This window comes from Oncorhynchus kisutch, linkage group LG16 (assembly GCF_002021735.2).
Source record: "Oncorhynchus kisutch isolate 150728-3 linkage group LG16, Okis_V2, whole genome shotgun sequence".
Classification (NCBI taxonomy): Eukaryota; Metazoa; Chordata; class Actinopteri; order Salmoniformes; family Salmonidae; genus Oncorhynchus; species Oncorhynchus kisutch.
In genome coordinates this window covers 5,555,526-5,576,331 of record NC_034189.2, presented here as the reverse complement: position 1 = coordinate 5,576,331, position 20,806 = coordinate 5,555,526, and the positions used below count along the sequence as shown (strand labels likewise).

Here is a 20,806-nt window from a genome sequence, read left to right as displayed (position 1 = left end):
TATTAGACCTGTATATTAGACCTGTATATTATACCTGTATAGTAGACCTGACCTGTATATTAGACCTGTATATTAGACCTGTATATTAGACCTGACCTGTATATTAGACCTGACCTGTATATTATACCTGTATAGTAGACCTGACATGTATATTAGACCTGACCTGTATATTATACCTGTATATTAGACCTGACCTGTATATTAGACCTGTATATTAGACCTGACCTGTATATTAGACCTGTATATCAGACCTGTATATTAGACCTGTATATTATACCTGACCTGTATATTATACCTGTATATTAGACCTGTATAATAGACCTGTATATTAGACCTGTATATTAGACCTGTATATTAGACCTGACCTGTATATTATACCTGTATATTATACCTGTACATTAGACCTGACCTGTATATTAGACCTGTATATTAGACCTGTATATGTGACCTGTATATTAGACCTGACCTGTATATTATACCTGTATATTAGACCTGACCTGTATATTAGACCTGTATATTAGACCTGAATATTAGTCCTGTATATCAGACCTGTATATTAGACCTGACCTGTATAGTAGACCTGACCTGTATATTAGACCTGACCTGTATATTGGACCTGTATATTAGACCTGTATATTATACCTGTATAGTAGACCTGACCTGTATATTAGACCTGTATATTAGATCAGACCTGTATATTAGACCTGTATATTAGACCTGACCTGTATATTATACCTCTATATTAGACCTGACCTGTATATTATACCTGTATATTAGACCTGACCTGTATATTAGACCTGTATATTAGACCTGACCTGTATATTATACCTCTATATTAGACCTGACCTGTATATTATACCTGTATATTAGACCTGACCTGTATATTATACCTGTATATTAGACCTGACCTGTATATTAGACCTGTATATTAGACCTGTATATTAGACCTGTATATTAGACCTGTATATTAGACCTGTATATTAGACCTGACCTGTATATTAGACCTGTATATTAGACCTGTATATTAGACCTGACCTGTATATTATACCTGTATATTAGACCTGACCTGTATATTATACGTGTATATTATACCTGTATATTAGACCTGACCTGTATATTAGACCTGTATATTATACCTGTATATTAGACCTGACCTGTATATTAGACCTGTATAGTAGACCTGACCTGTATATTAGACCTGACCTGTATATTAGACCTGTATATTAGACCTGTATATTAGACCTGACCTGTATATTATACCTGTATAGTAGACCTGACCTGTATATTAGACCTGACCTGTATATTAGACCTGTATATTAGACCTGACCTGTATATTATACCTCTATATTAGACCTGACCTGTATATTATACCTGTATATTAGACCTGACCTGTATATTATACCTGTATATTAGACCTGACCTGTATATTAGACCTGTATATCAGACCTGACCTGTATATTAGACCTGTATATTAGACCTGTATATTAGACCTGACCTGTATATTAGACCTGTATATCAGACCTGTATATTAGACCTGACCTGTATATTATACCTGTATATTAGACCTGACCTGTATATTAGACCTGTATATTAGACCTGACCTGTATATTAGACCTGACATGTATATTAGACCTGTATATTAGACCTGACCTGCATATTAGACCTGACATGTATATTAGACCTGTACCTGTATATTAGACCTGTATATTAGACCTGTATATCAGACCTGTATATTAGACCTGACCTGTATATTATACCTGTATATTAGACCTGTATAATAGACCTGTATAATAGACCTGACCTGTATATTATACCTGTATATTAGACCTGTATATCAGACCTGTATATTAGACCTGACCTGTGTATTAGACCCGTATATTAGACCTGTATATTAGACCTGTATATTAGACCTGTATATTAGACCTGACCTGTATTTTAGACCTGTATATTATACCTGTATATTAGACCTGTATATCAGACCTGTATATTAGACCTTACCTGTATATCAGACCCGTATATTAGACCTGTATAATAGACCTGTATATTAGACCTGACCTGTATATTATACCTGTATAGTAGACCTGACCTGTATATTAGACCTGTATAGTAGACCTGTATATTAGACCTGACCTGTATATTATACCTGTATAGTAGACCTGACCTGTATATTAGACCTGTATATTATACCTGACCTGTATATTATACCTGTATATTAGACCTGTATATTAGACATGTATATTAGACCTGACCTGTATATTAGACCTGTATATTAGACCTGTATATTAGACCTGACCTGTATATTAGACCTGTATATTAGACCTGTATATTAGACCTGTATATTAGACCTGACCTGTATATTAGACCTGTATATTAGACCTGTATATTAGACCTGACCTGTATATTAGACCTGTATATTATACCTGACCTGTATATTATACCTGTATATTAGACCTGTATAATAGACCTGTATATTAGACCTGTATATTAGACCTGTATATTAGACCTGACCTGTATATTATACCTGTATATTATACCTGTACATTAGACCTGACCTGTATATTAGACGTGTATATTAAACCTGTATATGTGACCTGTATATTAGACCTGACCTGTATATTATACCTGTATATTAGACCTGACCTGTATATTAGACCTGTATATTAGACCTGAATATTAGTCCTGTATATCAGACCTGTATATTAGACCTGACCTGTATAGTAGACCTGACCTGTATATTAGACCTGACCTGTATATTGGAATTGACCTATATTAGACCTGTATATATACCTGTATAGTAGACCTGACCTGTATATTAGACCGTATATTAGACTGACCTGTATATTAGACCTGTATATTAGAACCTGACCTGTATATTATACCTCTATATTAGACCTGACCTGTATATTAACCTGTATATTAGACCTGACCTGTATATTATACCTGTATATTAGACCTGACCTGTATATTAGACCTGTATAGTAGACCTGACCTGTATATTATACCTGTATATTAGACCTGTATATTAGACATGTATATTAGACCTGACCTGTATATTAGACCTGTATATTAGACCTGTATAATAGACCTGTATAATAGACCTGTATATTAGACCTGTATATTAGACCTGTATATTAGACCTGACCTGTGTATTAGACCCGACCTGTGTATTAGACCCGTATATTAGACCCGTATATTAGACCTGTATATTAGACCTGTATATTAGACCTGTATATTAGACCTGTATATTAGACCTGTATATTAGACCTGTATATTAGACCTGTATATTAGACCTGTATATTAGACCTGTATATTAGACCTGACCTGTATATTAGACCTGTATATTAGACCTGTATATTAGACCTGACCTGTATATTATACCTGTATATTAGACCTGACCTGTATATTATACGTGTATATTATACCTGTATATTAGACCTGACCTGTATATTAGACCTGTATATTATACCTGTATATTAGACCTGACCTGTATATTAGACCTGTATAGTAGACCTGACCTGTATATTAGACCTGACCTGTATATTAGACCTGTATATTAGACCTGTATATTAGACCTGACCTGTATATTATACCGTATAGTAGACCTGACCTGTTAGTTAGACCTGACCTGTATATTAGACCTGTATATTAGACCTGACCTGTATATTATACCTCTATATTAGACCTGACCTGTATATTATACCTGTATATTAGACCTGACCTGTATATTATACCTGTATATTAGACCTGACCTGTATATTAGACCTGTATTCAGACCTGACCTGTATATAGACCTGTATATTAGACCTGTATATTAGCCTGACCTGTATATTAGACCTGTATATCAGACCTGTATATTAGACCTGACCTGTATATTATACCTGTATATTAGACCTGACCTGTATATTAGACCTGTATATTAGACCTGACCTGTATATTAGACCTGACATGTATATTAGACCTGTATATTAGACCTGACCTATATTAGACCTGACATGTATATTAGACCTGTATATTAGACCTGACCTGTATATTAGACCTGTATATTAGACCTGTATATCAGACCTGTATATTAGACCTGACCTGTATATTATACCTGTATATTAGACCTGTATATTAGACCTGTATAATAGACCTGTATAATAGACCTGACCTGTATATTATACCTGTATATTAGACCTGTATATCAGACCTGTATATTAGACCTGACCTGTGTATTAGACCCGTATATTAGACCTGTATATTAGACCTGTATATTAGACCTGTATATTAGACCTGACCTGTATTTTAGACCTGTATATTATACCTGTATATTAGACCTGTATATCAGACCTGTATATTAGACCTTACCTGTATATCAGACCTGTATATTAGACCTGTATATAGACCTGTATATTAGACCTGACCTGTATATTATACCTGTATAGTAGACCTGACCTGTATATTAGACCTGTATAGTAGACCTGTATATTAGACCTGACCTGTATATTATACCTGTATAGTAGACCTGACCTGTATATTAGACCTGTATATTATACCTGACCTGTATATTATACCTGTATATTAGACCTGTATATTAGACATGTATATTAGACCTGACCTGTATATTAGACCTGTATATTAGACCTGTATATTAGACCTGACCTGTATATTAGACCTGTATATTAGACCTGTATATTAGACCTGACCTGTATATTATACCTGTATATTAGACCTGTATAGTAGACCTGACCTGTATATTAGACCTGTATAGTAGACCTGACCTGTATATTAGACCTGTATATTAGACCTGTATATCAGACCTGTATATTAGACCTGACCTGTATATTATACCTGTATATTAGACCTGTATATCAGACCTGACCTGTATATTAGACCTGACCTGTATATTAGACTGACCTGTATATTAGACCTGCTATATTAGACCTGACCTGTATATTAGACTTGTATATTAGACTTGTATATTAGACTTGTATATCAGACCTGTATATTAGACCTGACCTGTGTATTATACCTGTATATCAGACCTGTATATTAGACCTGACCTGTATATTAGACCTGTATATTAGACCTGTATATTCGACCTGTATATTAGACCTGACCTGTATAGAAGACCTGTATAATAGACCTGTATATTAGACCTGTATATCAGACCTGTATATTAGACCTGTATATTAGACCTGTATATCAGACCTGTATATCAGACCTGTATATCAGACCTGACCTGTATTTTAGACCCTGCATAATAGACCTGTATATTAGACTGTATATTAGACCTGTATATTAGACCTGACCTGTATTTTAGACCTGTATATTAGACCTGTATATTAGACCTGTATATTAGACCTGTATATCAGACCTGTATATTAGACCTGTATATCAGACCTGTATATCAAAACCTGTATAATAGACCTGTATAATAGACCTGTATATTAGACCTGTATAGTAGACCTGTATAATAGACCTGTATATTAGACCTGTATATTAGACCTGTATATTAGACCTGGCCTGTATATTGGACCTGTATATTAGACCTGTATATAGCCTGTATATTAGACCTGTATATTAGACCTGACCTGTATATTAGATTTGTATATGTGACCTGTATATTAGACCTGTATATTAGACCTGTATATTAGACCTGTATATTAGACCTGACCTGTATATTAGACCTGTATATTAGACCTGTATATTAGACCTGACCTGTATATTATACCTGTATAGTATACCTGTATATTAGACCTGTATATCTGACCTGTATAGTATACCTGTATATTATACCTGTATATTAGACCTGACCTGTATATTAGACCTGTATATTAGACCTGACCTGTATATTAGACCTGTATATCAGACCTTTATATTAGACCTGACCTGTATATTATACCTGTATATTAGACCTGACCTGTATATTAGACCTGTATATTAGACCTGACCTGTATATTAGACCTGTATATCAGACCTGTATATTAGACCTGACCTGTATATTAAACCTGTATATTAGACCTGTATATTAGACCTGACCTGTATATTAGACCTGTATATTAGACCTGTATAATAGACCTGTATAATAGACCTGTATATTAGACCTGTATATTAGACCTGTATATTAGACCTGACCTGTATATTAGACCTGACCTGTATATTAGACCTGTATATTAGACCTGACCTGTATATTAGACCTGTATATTAGACCTGGACCTGTATATTAGGACCTGTATATTAGACTTGTATATTAGACCTGTATATCAGACCTGTATATTAGACCTGTATATTAGACCTGTATATTAGACCTGACCTGTATATTATACCTGTATATTATACCTGTATATTAGACCTGTATATTAGACCTGACCTGTATATTAGACCTGTATATTATACCTGTATATTAGACCTGTATATTAGACCTGTATATTAGACCTGACCTGTATATTAGACCTGTATATTAGACCTGTATATTAGACCTGTATATCAGACCTGTATATTAGACCTGACCTGTATAGTAGACCTGTATATTAGACCTGTATATTAGACCTGTATATCAGACCTGTATATTAGACCTGTATATTAGACCTGTATATTAGACCTGTATATAAGACCTGACCTGTATATTAGACCTGTATATCAGAACTGACCTGTATATTATACCTGTACATTAGACCTGACCTGTATAGTAGACCTGACCTGTATAGTAGACCTGTATATTAGACCTGCATATTAGACCTGTATATCAGACCTGTATATTAGACCTGTATATTAGACCTGTATATTAGACCTGTATATTAGACCTGTATATCAGACCTGTATATTAGACCTGTATATTAGACCTGTATATTAGACCTGTATATTAGACCTGACCTGTATAGTAGACCTGTATAATAGACCTGTATATTAGACCTGTATATCAGACCTGTATATTAGACCTGTATATTAGACCTGTATATCAGACCTGACCTGTATTTTAGACCTGCATAATAGACCTTATATTAGACCTGTATATTAGACCTGTATATTAGACCTGACCTGTATAGTAGACCTGTATATTAGACCTGTATATTAGACCCTGTATATTAGACCTGACCTGTATAGTAGACCTGACCTGTATATTAGACCTGTATATTAGACCTGACCTGTATAGTAGACCTGACCTGTATATTAGACCTGTATATTAGACCTGTATATTAGACCTGTTTATTAGACCTGACCTGTATAGTAGACCTGACCTGTAATTTAGACCTGTATATTAGACCTGTATATTAGACCTGTATATTAGACCTGTTTATTAGACCTGACCTGTATATTAGACCTGACCTGTATATTAGACCTGTATATTAGACCTGTATAATAGACCTGTATAATAGACCTGTATATTAGACCTGACCTGTATATTAGACCTGACCTGTATATAGACCTGTATATTAGACCTGACCTGTATATTAGACCTGTTATTAGACCTGACCTGTATATAGACCTGTATATTAGACTTGTATATTAGACCTGTATATCAGACCTGTATATTAGACCTGTATATTAGACCTGTATATTAGACCTGACCTGTATATTATACCTGTATATTATACCTGTATATTAGACCTGACCTGTATATTAGACCTGACCTGTATATTAGACCTGTATATTATACCTGTATATTAGACCTGTATATTAGACCTGTATATTAGACCTGTATATTAGACCTGTATATCAGACCTGTATATTAGACCTGACCTGTATAGCTAGACCTGTATATTAGACCTGTATATTAGACCTGTATATCAGACCTGTATATTAGACCTGTATATTAGACCTGTATATTAGACCTGTATATCAGACCTGACCTGTATATTAGACCTGTATATCAGACCTGACCTGTATATTATACCTGTACATTAGACCTGACCTGTATAGTAGACCTGACCTGTATAGTAGACCTGTATATTAGACCTGCATATTAGACCTGTATATCAGACCTGTATATTAGACCTGTATATTAGACCTGTATATTAGACCTGTATATTACACCTGTATATCAGACCTGTATATTAGACCTGTATATTAGACCTGTATATTAGACCTGTATATTAGACCTGACCTGTATAGTAGACCTGTATAATAGACCTGTATATTAGACCTGTATATCAGACCTGTATATTAGACCTGTATATTAGACCTGTATATCAGACCTGACCTGTATTTTAGACCTGCATAATAGACCTTTATATTAGACCTGTATATTAGACCTGTATATTAGACCTGACCTGTATAGTAGACCTGTATATTAGACCTGTATATTAGACCTGTATATTAGACCTGACCTGTATAGTAGACCTGACCTGTATATTAGACCTGACCTGTATAGTAGACCTGACCTGTCATTAGACCTGTATTAGACCTGTATATTAGACCTGTATATTAGACCTGTATATTAGACCTGTATATCAGACCTGACCTGTATATTAGACCTGACCTGTATAGTAGACCTGTATATTAGACTTGTATATTAGACCTGTATATTAGACCTGTATATTAGACCTGTATATTAGACCTGTATATTAGACCTGTATATTAGACCTGTATATCAGACCTGACCTGTATATTAGACCTGACCTGTATAGTAGACCTGTATATTAGACTTGTATATTAGACCTGTATATCAGACCTGTATATTAGACTTGTATATTAGACCTGTATATCAGACCTGTATATTAGACCTGACCTGTATATTAGACCTGACCTGTATATTAGACCTGTATATTAGACCTGTATATTAGACCAGTATATTAGACCTGTATATTAGACCTGACCTGTATATTAGACCTGTATATTAGACCTGTATATTAGACCTGTATATCAGACCTGTATATTAGACCTGTATATTAGACCTGTATATTAGACCTGTATATCAGACCTGACCTGTATATTAGACCTGTATATCAGACCTGACCTGTATATTAGACCTGTATATCAGACCTGACCTGTATATTATACCTGTACATTAGACCTGACCTGTATATTAGACCTGTATATTAGACCTGTATATTAGACCTGTATATTAGACCTGACCTGTATATTATACCTGTATATTAGACCTGTATATTAGACCTGTATATTAGACCTGACCTGTATATTAGACCTGTATATTAGACCTGTATATCAGACCTGTATATCAGACCTGTATATTAGACCTGACCTGTATATTAGACCTGTATATTAGACCTGTATAGTAGACCTGTATATTAGACCTGTATAGTAGACCTGTATATTAGACCTGTATAATACACCTGTATAATAGACCTGTATAATAGACCTGTATATTAGACCTGTATATTAGACCTGTATATTTGACCTGTATATTAGACCTGTATATTATACCTGGCCTGTATATTAGACCTGTATATTAGACCTGTATATCAGACCTGTATATTAGACCTGTATATCAGACCTGTATATCAAACCTGTATAATAGACCTGTATAATAGACCTGTATATTAGACCTGTATATTAGACCTGTATATTAGACCTGACCTGTATATTAGATTTGTATATGTGACCTGTATATTAGACCTGTATATTAGACCTGTATATTAGACCTGTATATTAGACCTGACCTGTATATTAGACCTGTATATTAGACCTGTATATGTGACCTGTATATTAGACCTGACCTGTATAGTAGACCTGACCTGTATATTAGACCTGACCTGTATAGTATACCTGTATATTATACCTGTATATTATACCTGTATATTAGACCTGTATATCTGACCTGTATAGTATACCTGTATAGTATACCTGTATATTATACCTGTATATTAGACCTGACCTGTATATTAGACCTGTATATTAGACCTGACCTGTATATTAGACCTGTATATCAGACCTTTATATTAGACCTGACCTGTATATTATACCTGTATATTAGACCTGACCTGTATATTAGACCTGTATATTAGACCTGACCTGTATATTAGACCTGTATATCAGACCTGTATATTAGACCTGACCTGTATATTAAACCTGTATATTAGACCTGTATATTAGACCTGACCTGTATATTAGACCTGTATATTAGACCTGACCTGTATATTAGACCTGTATATTAGACTTGTATATTAGACCTGTATATCAGACCTGTATATTAGACCTGACCTGTATATTATACCTGTATATTATACCTCTATATTAGACCTGAATATTAGACCTGACCTGTATATTAGACCTGTATATTAGACTTGTATATTAGACCTGTATATCAGACCTGTATATTAGACCTGACCTGTATATTATACCTGTATATTATACCTGTATATTAGACCTGTATATTAGACCTGTATATTAGACCTGTATATCAGACCTGTATATTAGACCTGACCTGTATAGTAGACCTGTATATTAGACCTGTATATTAGACCTGTATATCAGACCTGACCTGTATATTATACCTGTACATTAGACCTGACCTGTATAGTAGACCTGACCTGTATAGTAGACCTGTATATTAGACCTGCATATTAGACCTGTATATCAGACCTTTATATTAGACCTGTATATTAGACCTGTATATTAGACCTGTATATTAGACCTGTATATTAGACCTGCATATTAGACCTGTATATCAGACCTTTATATTAGACCTGTATATTAGACCTGTATATTAGACCTGTATATTAGACCTGTATATCAGACCTGTATATTAGACCTGTATATTAGACCTGTATATTAGACCTGTATATTAGACCTGACCTGTATAGTATACCTGTATAATAGACCTGTATATTAGACCTGTATATCAGACCTGTATATTAGACCTGTATATTAGACCTGTATATCAGACCTGACCTGTATTTTAGACCTGCATAATAGACCTTTATATTAGACCTGTATATTAGACCTGTATATTAGACCTGACCTGTATAGTAGACCTGTATATTAGACCTGTATATTAGACCTGTATATTAGACCTGACCTGTATAGTAGACCTGACCTGTATATTAGACCTGTATATTAGACCTGACCTGTATAGTAGACCTGACCTGTATATTAGACCTGTATATTAGACCTGTATATTAGACCTGTTTATTAGACCTGACCTGTAATTTAGACCTGTATATTAGACCTGTATATTAGACCTGTATATTAGACCTGTATATCAGACCTGACCTGTATATTAGACCTGACCTGTATAGTAGACCTGTATATTAGACTTGTATATTAGACCTGTATATTAGACCTGTATAGTAGACCTGTATATTAGACCTGTATATTAGACCTGTATATCAGACCTGACCTGTATATTAGACCTGTATATTAGACTTGTATATTAGACCTGTATATCAGACCTGTATATTAGACCTGACCTGTATATTAGACCTGACCTGTATATTATACCTGTATATTAGACCTGTATATTAGACCTGTATATTAGACCTGACCTGTATATTAGACCTGTATATTAGACCTGTATATCAGACCTGTATATTAGACCTGACCTGTATATTAGACCTGTATATTAGACCTGTATAATAGACCTGTATATTAGACCTGTATATTAGACCTGTATATTAGACCTGTATATCAGACCTGTATATTAGACCTGTATATTAGACCTGTATATCAGACCTGACCTGTATATTAGACCTGTATATCAGACCTGACCTGTATATTAGACCTGTATATCAGATCTGACCTGTATATTATACCTGTACATTAGACCTGACCTGTATATTAGACCTGTATATTAGACCTGTATATTAGACCTGTATATTAGACCTGACCTGTATATTATACCTGTATATTAGACCTGTATATTAGACCTGTATATTAGACCTGACCTGTATATTAGACCTGTATATTAGACCTGTATATTAGACCTGTATATCAGACCTGTATATCAGACCTGTATATTAGACCTGACCTGTATATTAGACCTGTATAATAGACCTGTATATTAGACCTGACCTGTATATTAGACCTGACCTGTATATTAGACCTGTATAATAGACCTGTATAATAGACCTGTATATTAGACCTGTATAATAGACCTGTATATTAGACCTGTATATTAGACCTGTATATCAGACCTGTATATTAGACCTGTATATCAGACCTGTATATCAGACCTGTATATCAGACCTTACCTGTATATTAGACCTGTATAGTAGACCTGTATATTAGACCTGTATATTAGACCTGTATATCAGACCTGTATATCAGACCTGTATATTAGACCTGACCTGTATATTAGACCTGTATATTAGACCTGTATAATACACCTGTATAATAGACCTGTATAATAGACCTGTATATCAGACCTGTATATTAGACCTGTATATTTGACCTGTATATTTGACCTGTATATTAGACCTGTATATTAGACCTGTATATTAGACCTAACCTGAATATTAGACCTGTATAGTAGACCTGTATATTTGACCTGTATATTTGACCTGTATATTAGACCTGTATATTAGACCTGTATATTAGACCTAACCTGAATATTAGACAAGACCTGTATATTAGACCTGACCTCTAATTCTAAAATGGATTAAATTATACTTTTCCCTCATCAATCTACACACACCCCATAATGACAAAGCAAAACCAGGGTCTGAATACTCATGTAAATAAGGTGTTTCTGTTTTTATTTTAGAAACTATCCCTTTAAGGAATGAAACAGACATGGTATCTTGCTAGACAGACAGTAGTAATTGTCTATTGAAAGTTATTGTTCAACCTTGGCATGAAATGTCGATTTGAAAAGATGTTTAAATTACCTGAGGTTCAATCATCCATGTGTCTGGTCTTTTCTCTCTCGGTCCGACCCCAGTGAAGGTGTAGGCTGAGAACACAGGGATCATGTTGGTCGTGTCGTAGAGAGTTGCAAACATGTAGGTGTTGTAAACAACCTTGTTCATCATGTATTTAAACACCTGGTAGATCGGCTTGTAGCGGTTCTGGTCCTGGACTTTCCCACCAACCAAAATACCTGGGAGAATTGGAGTTGTCCCCTCCAGGAAGAACTCTTTGCACTCTGGATCGAACCTGTTCACCACACGAGAGAGAGCAGGAGGAAGGAGAGAGAGGAGGAGGAGAGTAGAGAGATGATTCAATACCCCCATCATCACCTGAAGACTGTACACCACAGAGACAAAGATGAAGTTACAGAGACGAGTTGGTAGACTGGAGACTGTTGAGCTGAGTCAGGACAGACTGATTTAAATAGTTATTACAGAGACCAGTTGGTAGACTGGAGACTGTTGAGCTGAGTCAGGACAGACTGATTTAAATAGTTATTACAGAGACCAGTTGGTAGACTGGAGACTGTTGAGCTGAGTCAGGACAGACTGATTTAAATAGTTATTACAGAGACCAGTTGGTAGACTGGAGACTGTTGAGCTGAGTCAGGACAGACTGATTTAAATAGTTATTACAGAGACCAGTTGGTAGACTGGAGACTGTTGAGCTGAGTCAGGACAGACTGATTTAAATAGTTATTACAGAGACCAGTTGGTAGACTGGAGACTGTTGAGCTGAGTCAGGACAGACTGATTTAAATAGTTATTACAGAGACCAGTTGGTAGACTGGAGACTGTTGAGCTGAGTCAGGACAGACTGATTTAAATAGTTATTACAGAGACTCCTCCTTCATGTGTCAAGACAGAAAGGGTTGATTTGCATAAACCCCTCTGTTCATTTCCATGGAAACTAATGTAACAAATAACATGCGACTCACCTACTGTAGTTTCTAACACGTATGGACCCAGAACTTAATCACACAAGATTATAGTTCTGGGTTAATGAGATTAGACTGCTCTAAATAGTGACTGCATCCACACTTTGGTTCTGGTAGAAAAACGTTTTAGGATAAAAACATGACTTTACTCAGCATAGAGTCTGTCAGAAGATACACATCACACTACTACAACAGTGGGACTGTTCTGGAATTACGGTTGCTGAGTTCACATTCATTAATATCCCACAATATCCCACAATATCCCCCTGACTCAAAAACTGTTGCTACAACTGAATGAAACGGAGGAAGATGTGTCCTACTGAATGAAATGGAGGAAGATGTGTCCTACTGAATGAAATGGAGGAAGATGTGTCCTACTGAATGAAATGGAGGGAGATGTGTCCTACTGAATGAAATGGAGGAAGATGTGTCCTACTGAATTAAATGGAGGAAGATGTGTCCTACTGAATGAAATGGAGGAAGATGTGTCCAACTGAATGAAATGGAGGAAGATGTGTCCAACTGAATGAAATGAAGGAAGATGTGTCCAACTGAATGAAATGAAGGAAGATGTGTCCAACTGAATGAAATGGAGGAAGATGTGTCCAACTGAATGAAATGGAGGAAGATGTGTCCAACTGAATGAAACAGAGGAAGATGTGTCCTACTGAATGAAATGGACGAAGATGTGTCCAACTGAATGAAATGGAGGAAGATGTGTCCTACTGAATGAAATGGAGGAAGATGTGTACAACTGAATGAAATGGGGGAAGATGTGTCCTACTGAATGAAATGGAGGAAGATGTGTCCTACTGAATGAAATGGAGGAAGATGTGTCCTACTGAATGAAATGGGGGAAGATGTGTCAACAAATGTTAAACAGCTGAAGGTCACACAGTTCTATTCTTCTATTTTACTTCATGTGTACTGTGGTAGTATAAACACACATATCAGAGGGTATTGTGGTAGTATAAACACACATATCAGAGGGTACTGTGGTAATATAAACTCACATATCAGAGGGTACTGTGGTAATATAAACTCACATATCAGAGGGTACTGTGGTAATATAAACTCACATATCAGAGGGTACTGTGGTAGTATAAATACACATATCAGAGGGTTGGGTACTGTGGTAGTGTAAATACACATAGCAGAGGGTACTGTGGTAGTATAAATACACATATCAGAGGGTACTGTGGTAGTATAAATACACATATCAGAGGGTACTGTGGTAGTATAAATACACATATCAGAGGCTACTGTGGTAGTATAAATACACATATCAGAGGGTACTGTGGTAGTATAAATACACATATCAGAGGGTACTGTGGTAGTATAAATACACACATCAGAGGGTACTGTGGTAGTATAAATACACATATCAGAGGGTACTGTGGTAGTATAAATACACATATCAGAGGGTACTGTGGTAGTATAAATACACATATCAGAGGGTACTGTGGTAGTATAAATACACACAATAGAGGGTACTGTGGTAGTATAAATACACATATCAGAGGGTACTGTGGTAGTATAAATACACATATCAGAGGGTACTGTGGTAGTATAAATACACATCTTAGAGGGTACTGTGGTAGTATAATACACATATCAGAGGGTATTGTGGTAGTATAAATACACACATCAGATGGTACTGTTGTAGTATAAATACACATATCAGAGGGTACTGTGGTAGTATAAATACACATATCAGAGGGTACTGTGGTAGTATAAATACACACATCAGAGGGTACTGTGGTAGTATAAATACACATATCAGAGGGTACTGTGGTAGTATAAATACACACATCAGAGGGTACTGTGGTAGTATAAATACACATATCAGAGGGTACTGTGGTAGTATAAATACACACATCAGAGGGTACTGTGGTAGTATAAATACACATATCAGAGGGTACTGTGGTAGTATAAATACACACATCAGAGGGTACTGTGGTAGTATAAATACACATTACTGTTGTATAATAGTAACTAAGTAAAAAACAGTAAAAGGTTCATCTGAGGGGCAGGAGGGGAAGGAGGGGCAGAAAAACATATTTTTAATGAAAATTCCCTTTAAACCATTTTTTGGGTGAAATTAATAACACAAATTTCGGAAAGGTCAAGGAGGGAGTCAGGGGGTCGGGGAAAATACCTTTACAATGACAGAGTTACGGACTATTATTAATTCCTCAAACACGTCTGTGATGGTTCTTGTTAAAAGGCCTGGAGGTCTGATCACCACACAGTCCCAGGAAGTAGGCTGACAGTAGGTTTATATTTGATTGGTCACACCAGCCCCAGGAAGTAGGATGACAGTAGGTTCACATTTGATTGGTCACACCAGTCCCAGGAAGTAGGATGACAGTAGGTTCACATTTGATTGGTCACACCAGTCCCAGGAAGTTGGATGACAGTAGGTTCACATTTGATTGGTCACACCAGTTCTAGTTCATATTCCCTTTCCTGGAGAATTGTATTTCCTGATTGTATTGCCTTCCTATTTTGATGGTCATTTCAGTTACTGATAAATCTATAGATTTTTGAAGAATACAGCTGTCTCAGAACCATGTCTCCATCCCTCTCTCCCTCTTCCCCCCTTCTCCCACTCCTCTCTAGCCCCTATCTATCATCCATCTCTATCATCCCTCTCTCCCTCTTCTCCCCTTCCTCTCTAGCCCCTATCTATTATCCATCCCTCTCTCCCTCTTCTCCCCTTCCTCTCTAGCCCCTATCTATCATCCATCTCCCTCTTCCCCCCTTCTCCCACTCCTCTCTAGCCCCTATCTATCATCCATCTCTCTCTCCCTCTTCCCCCCCTTCTCCCACTCCTCTCTAGCCCCTATCTATCATCCATCTCTCTCTCCCTCTTCCCCCCGGTTCTCCCACTCCTCTCTAGCCCCTATCTATCATCCATCTCTCCCTCTTCCCCCCTTCCTCTCTAGCTCCTATCCATCATCCATCTCTCTCTCTCCCTCGTCCCCCCTTCTCCAACTCCTCTCTCCCCCTTATCTCTCCACCTCCGTCTCTCTCTTCCACCTTCTCTCTCCTTTTAATTCCTGCATTACTGATTTGCAGGTAGAAATGGCTACATGTATAACACACTATTACAACAGTGGGATTGTTCTGGAATTATGGTTGCTGAGATCACATTCATTAATATCCCACGTAGGCTTAGCGACTCAGCACCCCCCCCCCCCCTCTATTAACTTGTAACTTTGTGAGGGTGAAGACTTCATTAACCAGAACTCCGATTCATTGCTGGAAACCAGAAGATATTACTAGTGGTTTCATTTACTGGTGTTGTTTATGTTGATGTATTGTGGTCTGAACACTGCTGAGTTTATTTCCAGTAACTGAAGTAGTTCACAGTAAGAGCTGACACAAGGCTGTGTATGTAGAGTTAGAAAATGTGTTTCCTAACAACACTGTGGTCAGAGCAGTACTGGACTGTTTAACACCTCAGACTCAGCAGCTGTAGATTCTTCAGTTGAGGCCTTTTCTCAGTAAGAGTAGAGGAGACTGGGGAACAGACTAACACTTTTAGACTTTAGTTTACTGTGAAAATATTATTTAAGTTGAATTAATAACATTTTAATACAAACAACATATCTCAGCTCCCATTACACAGTCAGTATGTTCCTAGGACGTACCAGTCATTTACAATTCAACCAAGTGGTGGATATTAGATGTTACAATTGACCCAGTAGGTGAATGTTCCACAGGTCAATAATTTAACGAAAGTATATTTACTTTAGGGCCTCAAAACATTTTTTGGGTCAATAAAACTACAAGTATTCAATGTATTTAACCCAAACCTCTTGGGCCTGTAGAGACACTAAACAACCAATAGCAGTGCTGCTATTGAACGTTGGCTTGTAATGGTGTATGATGAACTATGAATCACTTTCTTATTTCATTAAACTACAGGAATACTTTGTTTCAGGGAAACATTATATTTGTTCAACATGTGTGTGGGAGGAGTTCCCCTTCTGTCCAATGAGGTCATTTCTGGACAATATTTCAGCAAGTAAAATGATGGTTCTACTTTAGAATGTGGAACACACAGCCAATAGGGAGGTTTGATTGTTACACATGATAAATAGTTACACCTGTTCCACATACAGAGGAGTTTATCCAACCCTCCTCGTCCAGTCTTGACCACTAATTATACCAGACAGGACTCATCTTCATAGAGAGGAGTTTATCCAACCCTCCTCGTCCAGTCTTGACCACTAATTATACCAGACAGGACTCATCTTCATAGAGAGGAGTTTATCCAACCCTCCTTGTCCAGTGTTGACCACTAATTATACCAGACAGGACTCATCTTCATAGAGAGGAGTTTATCCAACCCTCCTTGTCCAGTCTTGACCACTAATTATACCAGACAGGACTCATCTTCATAGAGAGGAGTTTATCCAACCCTCCTTGTCCAGTCTTGACCACTAATTATACCAGACAGGACTCATCTTCATGGAGAGGAGTTTATCCAACCCTCCTTGTCCAGGCTTGACCACTAATTATACCAGACAGGACTCATCTTCATAGAGAGGAGTTTATCCAACCCTCCTTGTCCAGTCTTGACCACTAATTATACCAGACAGGACTCATCTTCATAGAGAGGAGTTTATCCAACCCTCCTTGTCCAGTCTTGACCACTAATTATACCAGACAGGACTCATCTTCATAGAGAGGAGTTTATCCAACCCTCCTTGTCCAGTCTTGACCACTAATTATACCAGACAGGACTCATCTTCATAGAGAGGAGTTTATCCAACCCTCCTTGTCCAGTCTTGACCACTAATTATACCAGACAGGACTAACTCTAAGCCAAGTCCTCTGTTTACTTCAGACACATCTTCAGACACATCTTCTTCCACATATCGTCACAGACAAGTTAATAGATAATGTTTACCCAGTGGCATCCTGAGATATTGATAGATCATGAGATAAGAAAATATTAAATTACCATTTCTAAGCTGCTCATGTATTATATAAAAACTCACCCCAGCACATCCTGAGGCAGGCCTTGGAGACAGGAAGGACATCACCCTCTTCTGGTGTTCACCACACTGGGGCAAGTTCAGAAGACTGGGGTGGATACAAGAGGGCCTGGGGTAGATCATCAGGGACAGGGGCCAGACGTGAGGCAGGAGGGAGCGCTGGAGGTACCTGTATGTCCAAGGGTTCATACCTAATACATACAGAGAATACATACATGACAGATACAGTACTAAGCATTCTCAGCACCATGAGAGCAGATCTACAGCATGAAAGGTAAGTGACAGATACTAGATTTAGTTGTGTAACTAAAGGACAAAGAATGCATAGGCCTTTATGACAGATACAGGAAGGGAGTGTCATAATGGAAGGGGTTTCATCTGTAAAAAGTCCACACTGCATTTATGGAAAGTTGTGTATCATTCAATCATATCAGCTGTTAAGAGATGAACAACTAAACTAAATCATTGTAAAGTCAGCAATGTGTCAATTGTGAAGACCCAGATTTTTTAAGATTTTTTTTACCCTGAATTGAGGAACTTCCTAGTCAGCTAATGACAAATGTCTCACATCTATAAACAATAATTCAGAGACTAAAGATGGCAACTGATGCGTTCACTTCACACCTCTTCATCTCACATGTGATTTAAAAACATTTCAAATGCATCTAACCAGCTGTGTTCTGTTCAGTCATGTTAGCCAGACAATTTATTTATACATTATTACATCAGTCAATCCAGATGGAGATCTCGTTGTTTCATTTTACCATCCAAAGGCATCGTATGCAGCCGTCTATATTGGTATTTCCCGTGGACCGGTTAGTACGTGAAAACATTCTGCTACAAGGCGTCGATTTTCTCCAGAACTCGATTTAATATCGAAGGAGGAAAAAAGCAGAAAGATATGCTTAATGAAACACAATTTTCCACCACAAGGAGTGTAGCTGATTACATACAATGCCTACAACTTGATTAAGCCTATGAATATGCAAAACTGTTTACGAAACCATTGCACATTAATAAAGGGAGTGGAGGTTCTCAGTAGCTTGAACCAACACTGACATTTGAGCAGTGAGGTTAATTCCCCCCCTTATGTTTCCGCTCTGTTCTTCTCAGGTTGAAGCACATCCCACCCCATCACCCAGACAGATGTAAAGAAGTTGGGAACCTCCCGACCAACAGGAACATCACCCTCTCAGGAGTTAGTCAGGAGGTTATTCAGCAACATCACCCTCTCAGGAGGTTAGTCAGGAGGTTATTCAGCAACATCACCCTCTCAGGAGGTTAGTCAGCAACATCACCCTCTCAGGAGGTTATTCAGCAACATCACCCTCTCAGGAGGTTATTCAGCAACATCACCCTCTCAGGAGTTAGTCAGGAGGTTATTCAGCAACATCACCCTCTCAGGAGTTAGTCAGGAGGTTATTCAGCAACATCACCCTCTCAGGAGGTTAGTCAGGAGGTTATTCAGCAACATCACCCTCTCAGGAGGTTAGTCAGGAGTTTATTCAGCAACATCACCCTCCCAGGAGTTTAGTTACCATCACTATGGTTAGATAGAAGTAGATTCACACATGCTGTTATCTATCATGCATAATTGTCCGCTCATTATAACTTATAAAGCTCATTCTAAGATACAGATGTGGGTGATTTCTGTCCCAGGGTAATGCACTGTGTACAAGTTCTTTCCTGTCAGCCCAGCACAGACACCTTGTTCAACTATTCATGGTCCTCAATTTAGATCACAATTAGATGAATTAGGTGTTTAGTAAGGGTCTGGAACATGAGCCTTCATTCAGCCTTCATTCAGTAAGGGTCTGGAACATGAGCCTTCATTCAGTAAGGGTCTGGAACATGAGCCTTCATTCAGCCTTCATTCAGTAAGGGTCTGGAACATGAGCCTTCATTCAGCCTTCATTCAGTAAGGGTCTGGAACATGAGCCTTCATTCAGCCTTCATTCAGTAAGGGTCTGGAACATGAGCCTTCATTCAGTGAGGGCCTGGAACAAACAAAAAAATGTGACTGTCATGAGCCTTCATGTATCCAACAAGCTTTTGAGTGTTGGAGGTTCAT

At 37.0% G+C, this 20,806-nt stretch overlaps 1 protein-coding gene and 1 long non-coding RNA gene across 3 annotated transcripts in view; one reads left to right on the top strand and one right to left on the bottom strand.

Moving 5' to 3' along the window:
- Window positions 1-13,907, bottom strand: part of LOC116353919 (endonuclease domain-containing 1 protein) — a 73,801-nt gene extending 59,894 nt beyond the window's left edge. Inside the window, exon 1 of the mRNA XM_031791663.1 lies at window positions 12,768-13,907. Coding sequence (XP_031647523.1) covers window positions 12,768-13,115 — 348 coding nt within the window. The 5' untranslated portion in view covers window positions 13,116-13,907. The remainder of the gene's footprint in view (window positions 1-12,767) is intronic.
- LOC116353920 (uncharacterized) overlaps window positions 1-20,367 on the top strand; it is an 80,223-nt gene extending 59,856 nt beyond the window's left edge. For both annotated transcript variants that reach the window (XR_004203327.1, XR_004203326.1), the window contains exon 3: window positions 19,849-20,367. This is a non-coding gene — a long non-coding RNA (uncharacterized LOC116353920). The remainder of the gene's footprint in view (window positions 1-19,848) is intronic.
- The last annotated feature ends 439 nt before the right edge of the window (window positions 20,368-20,806 follow it).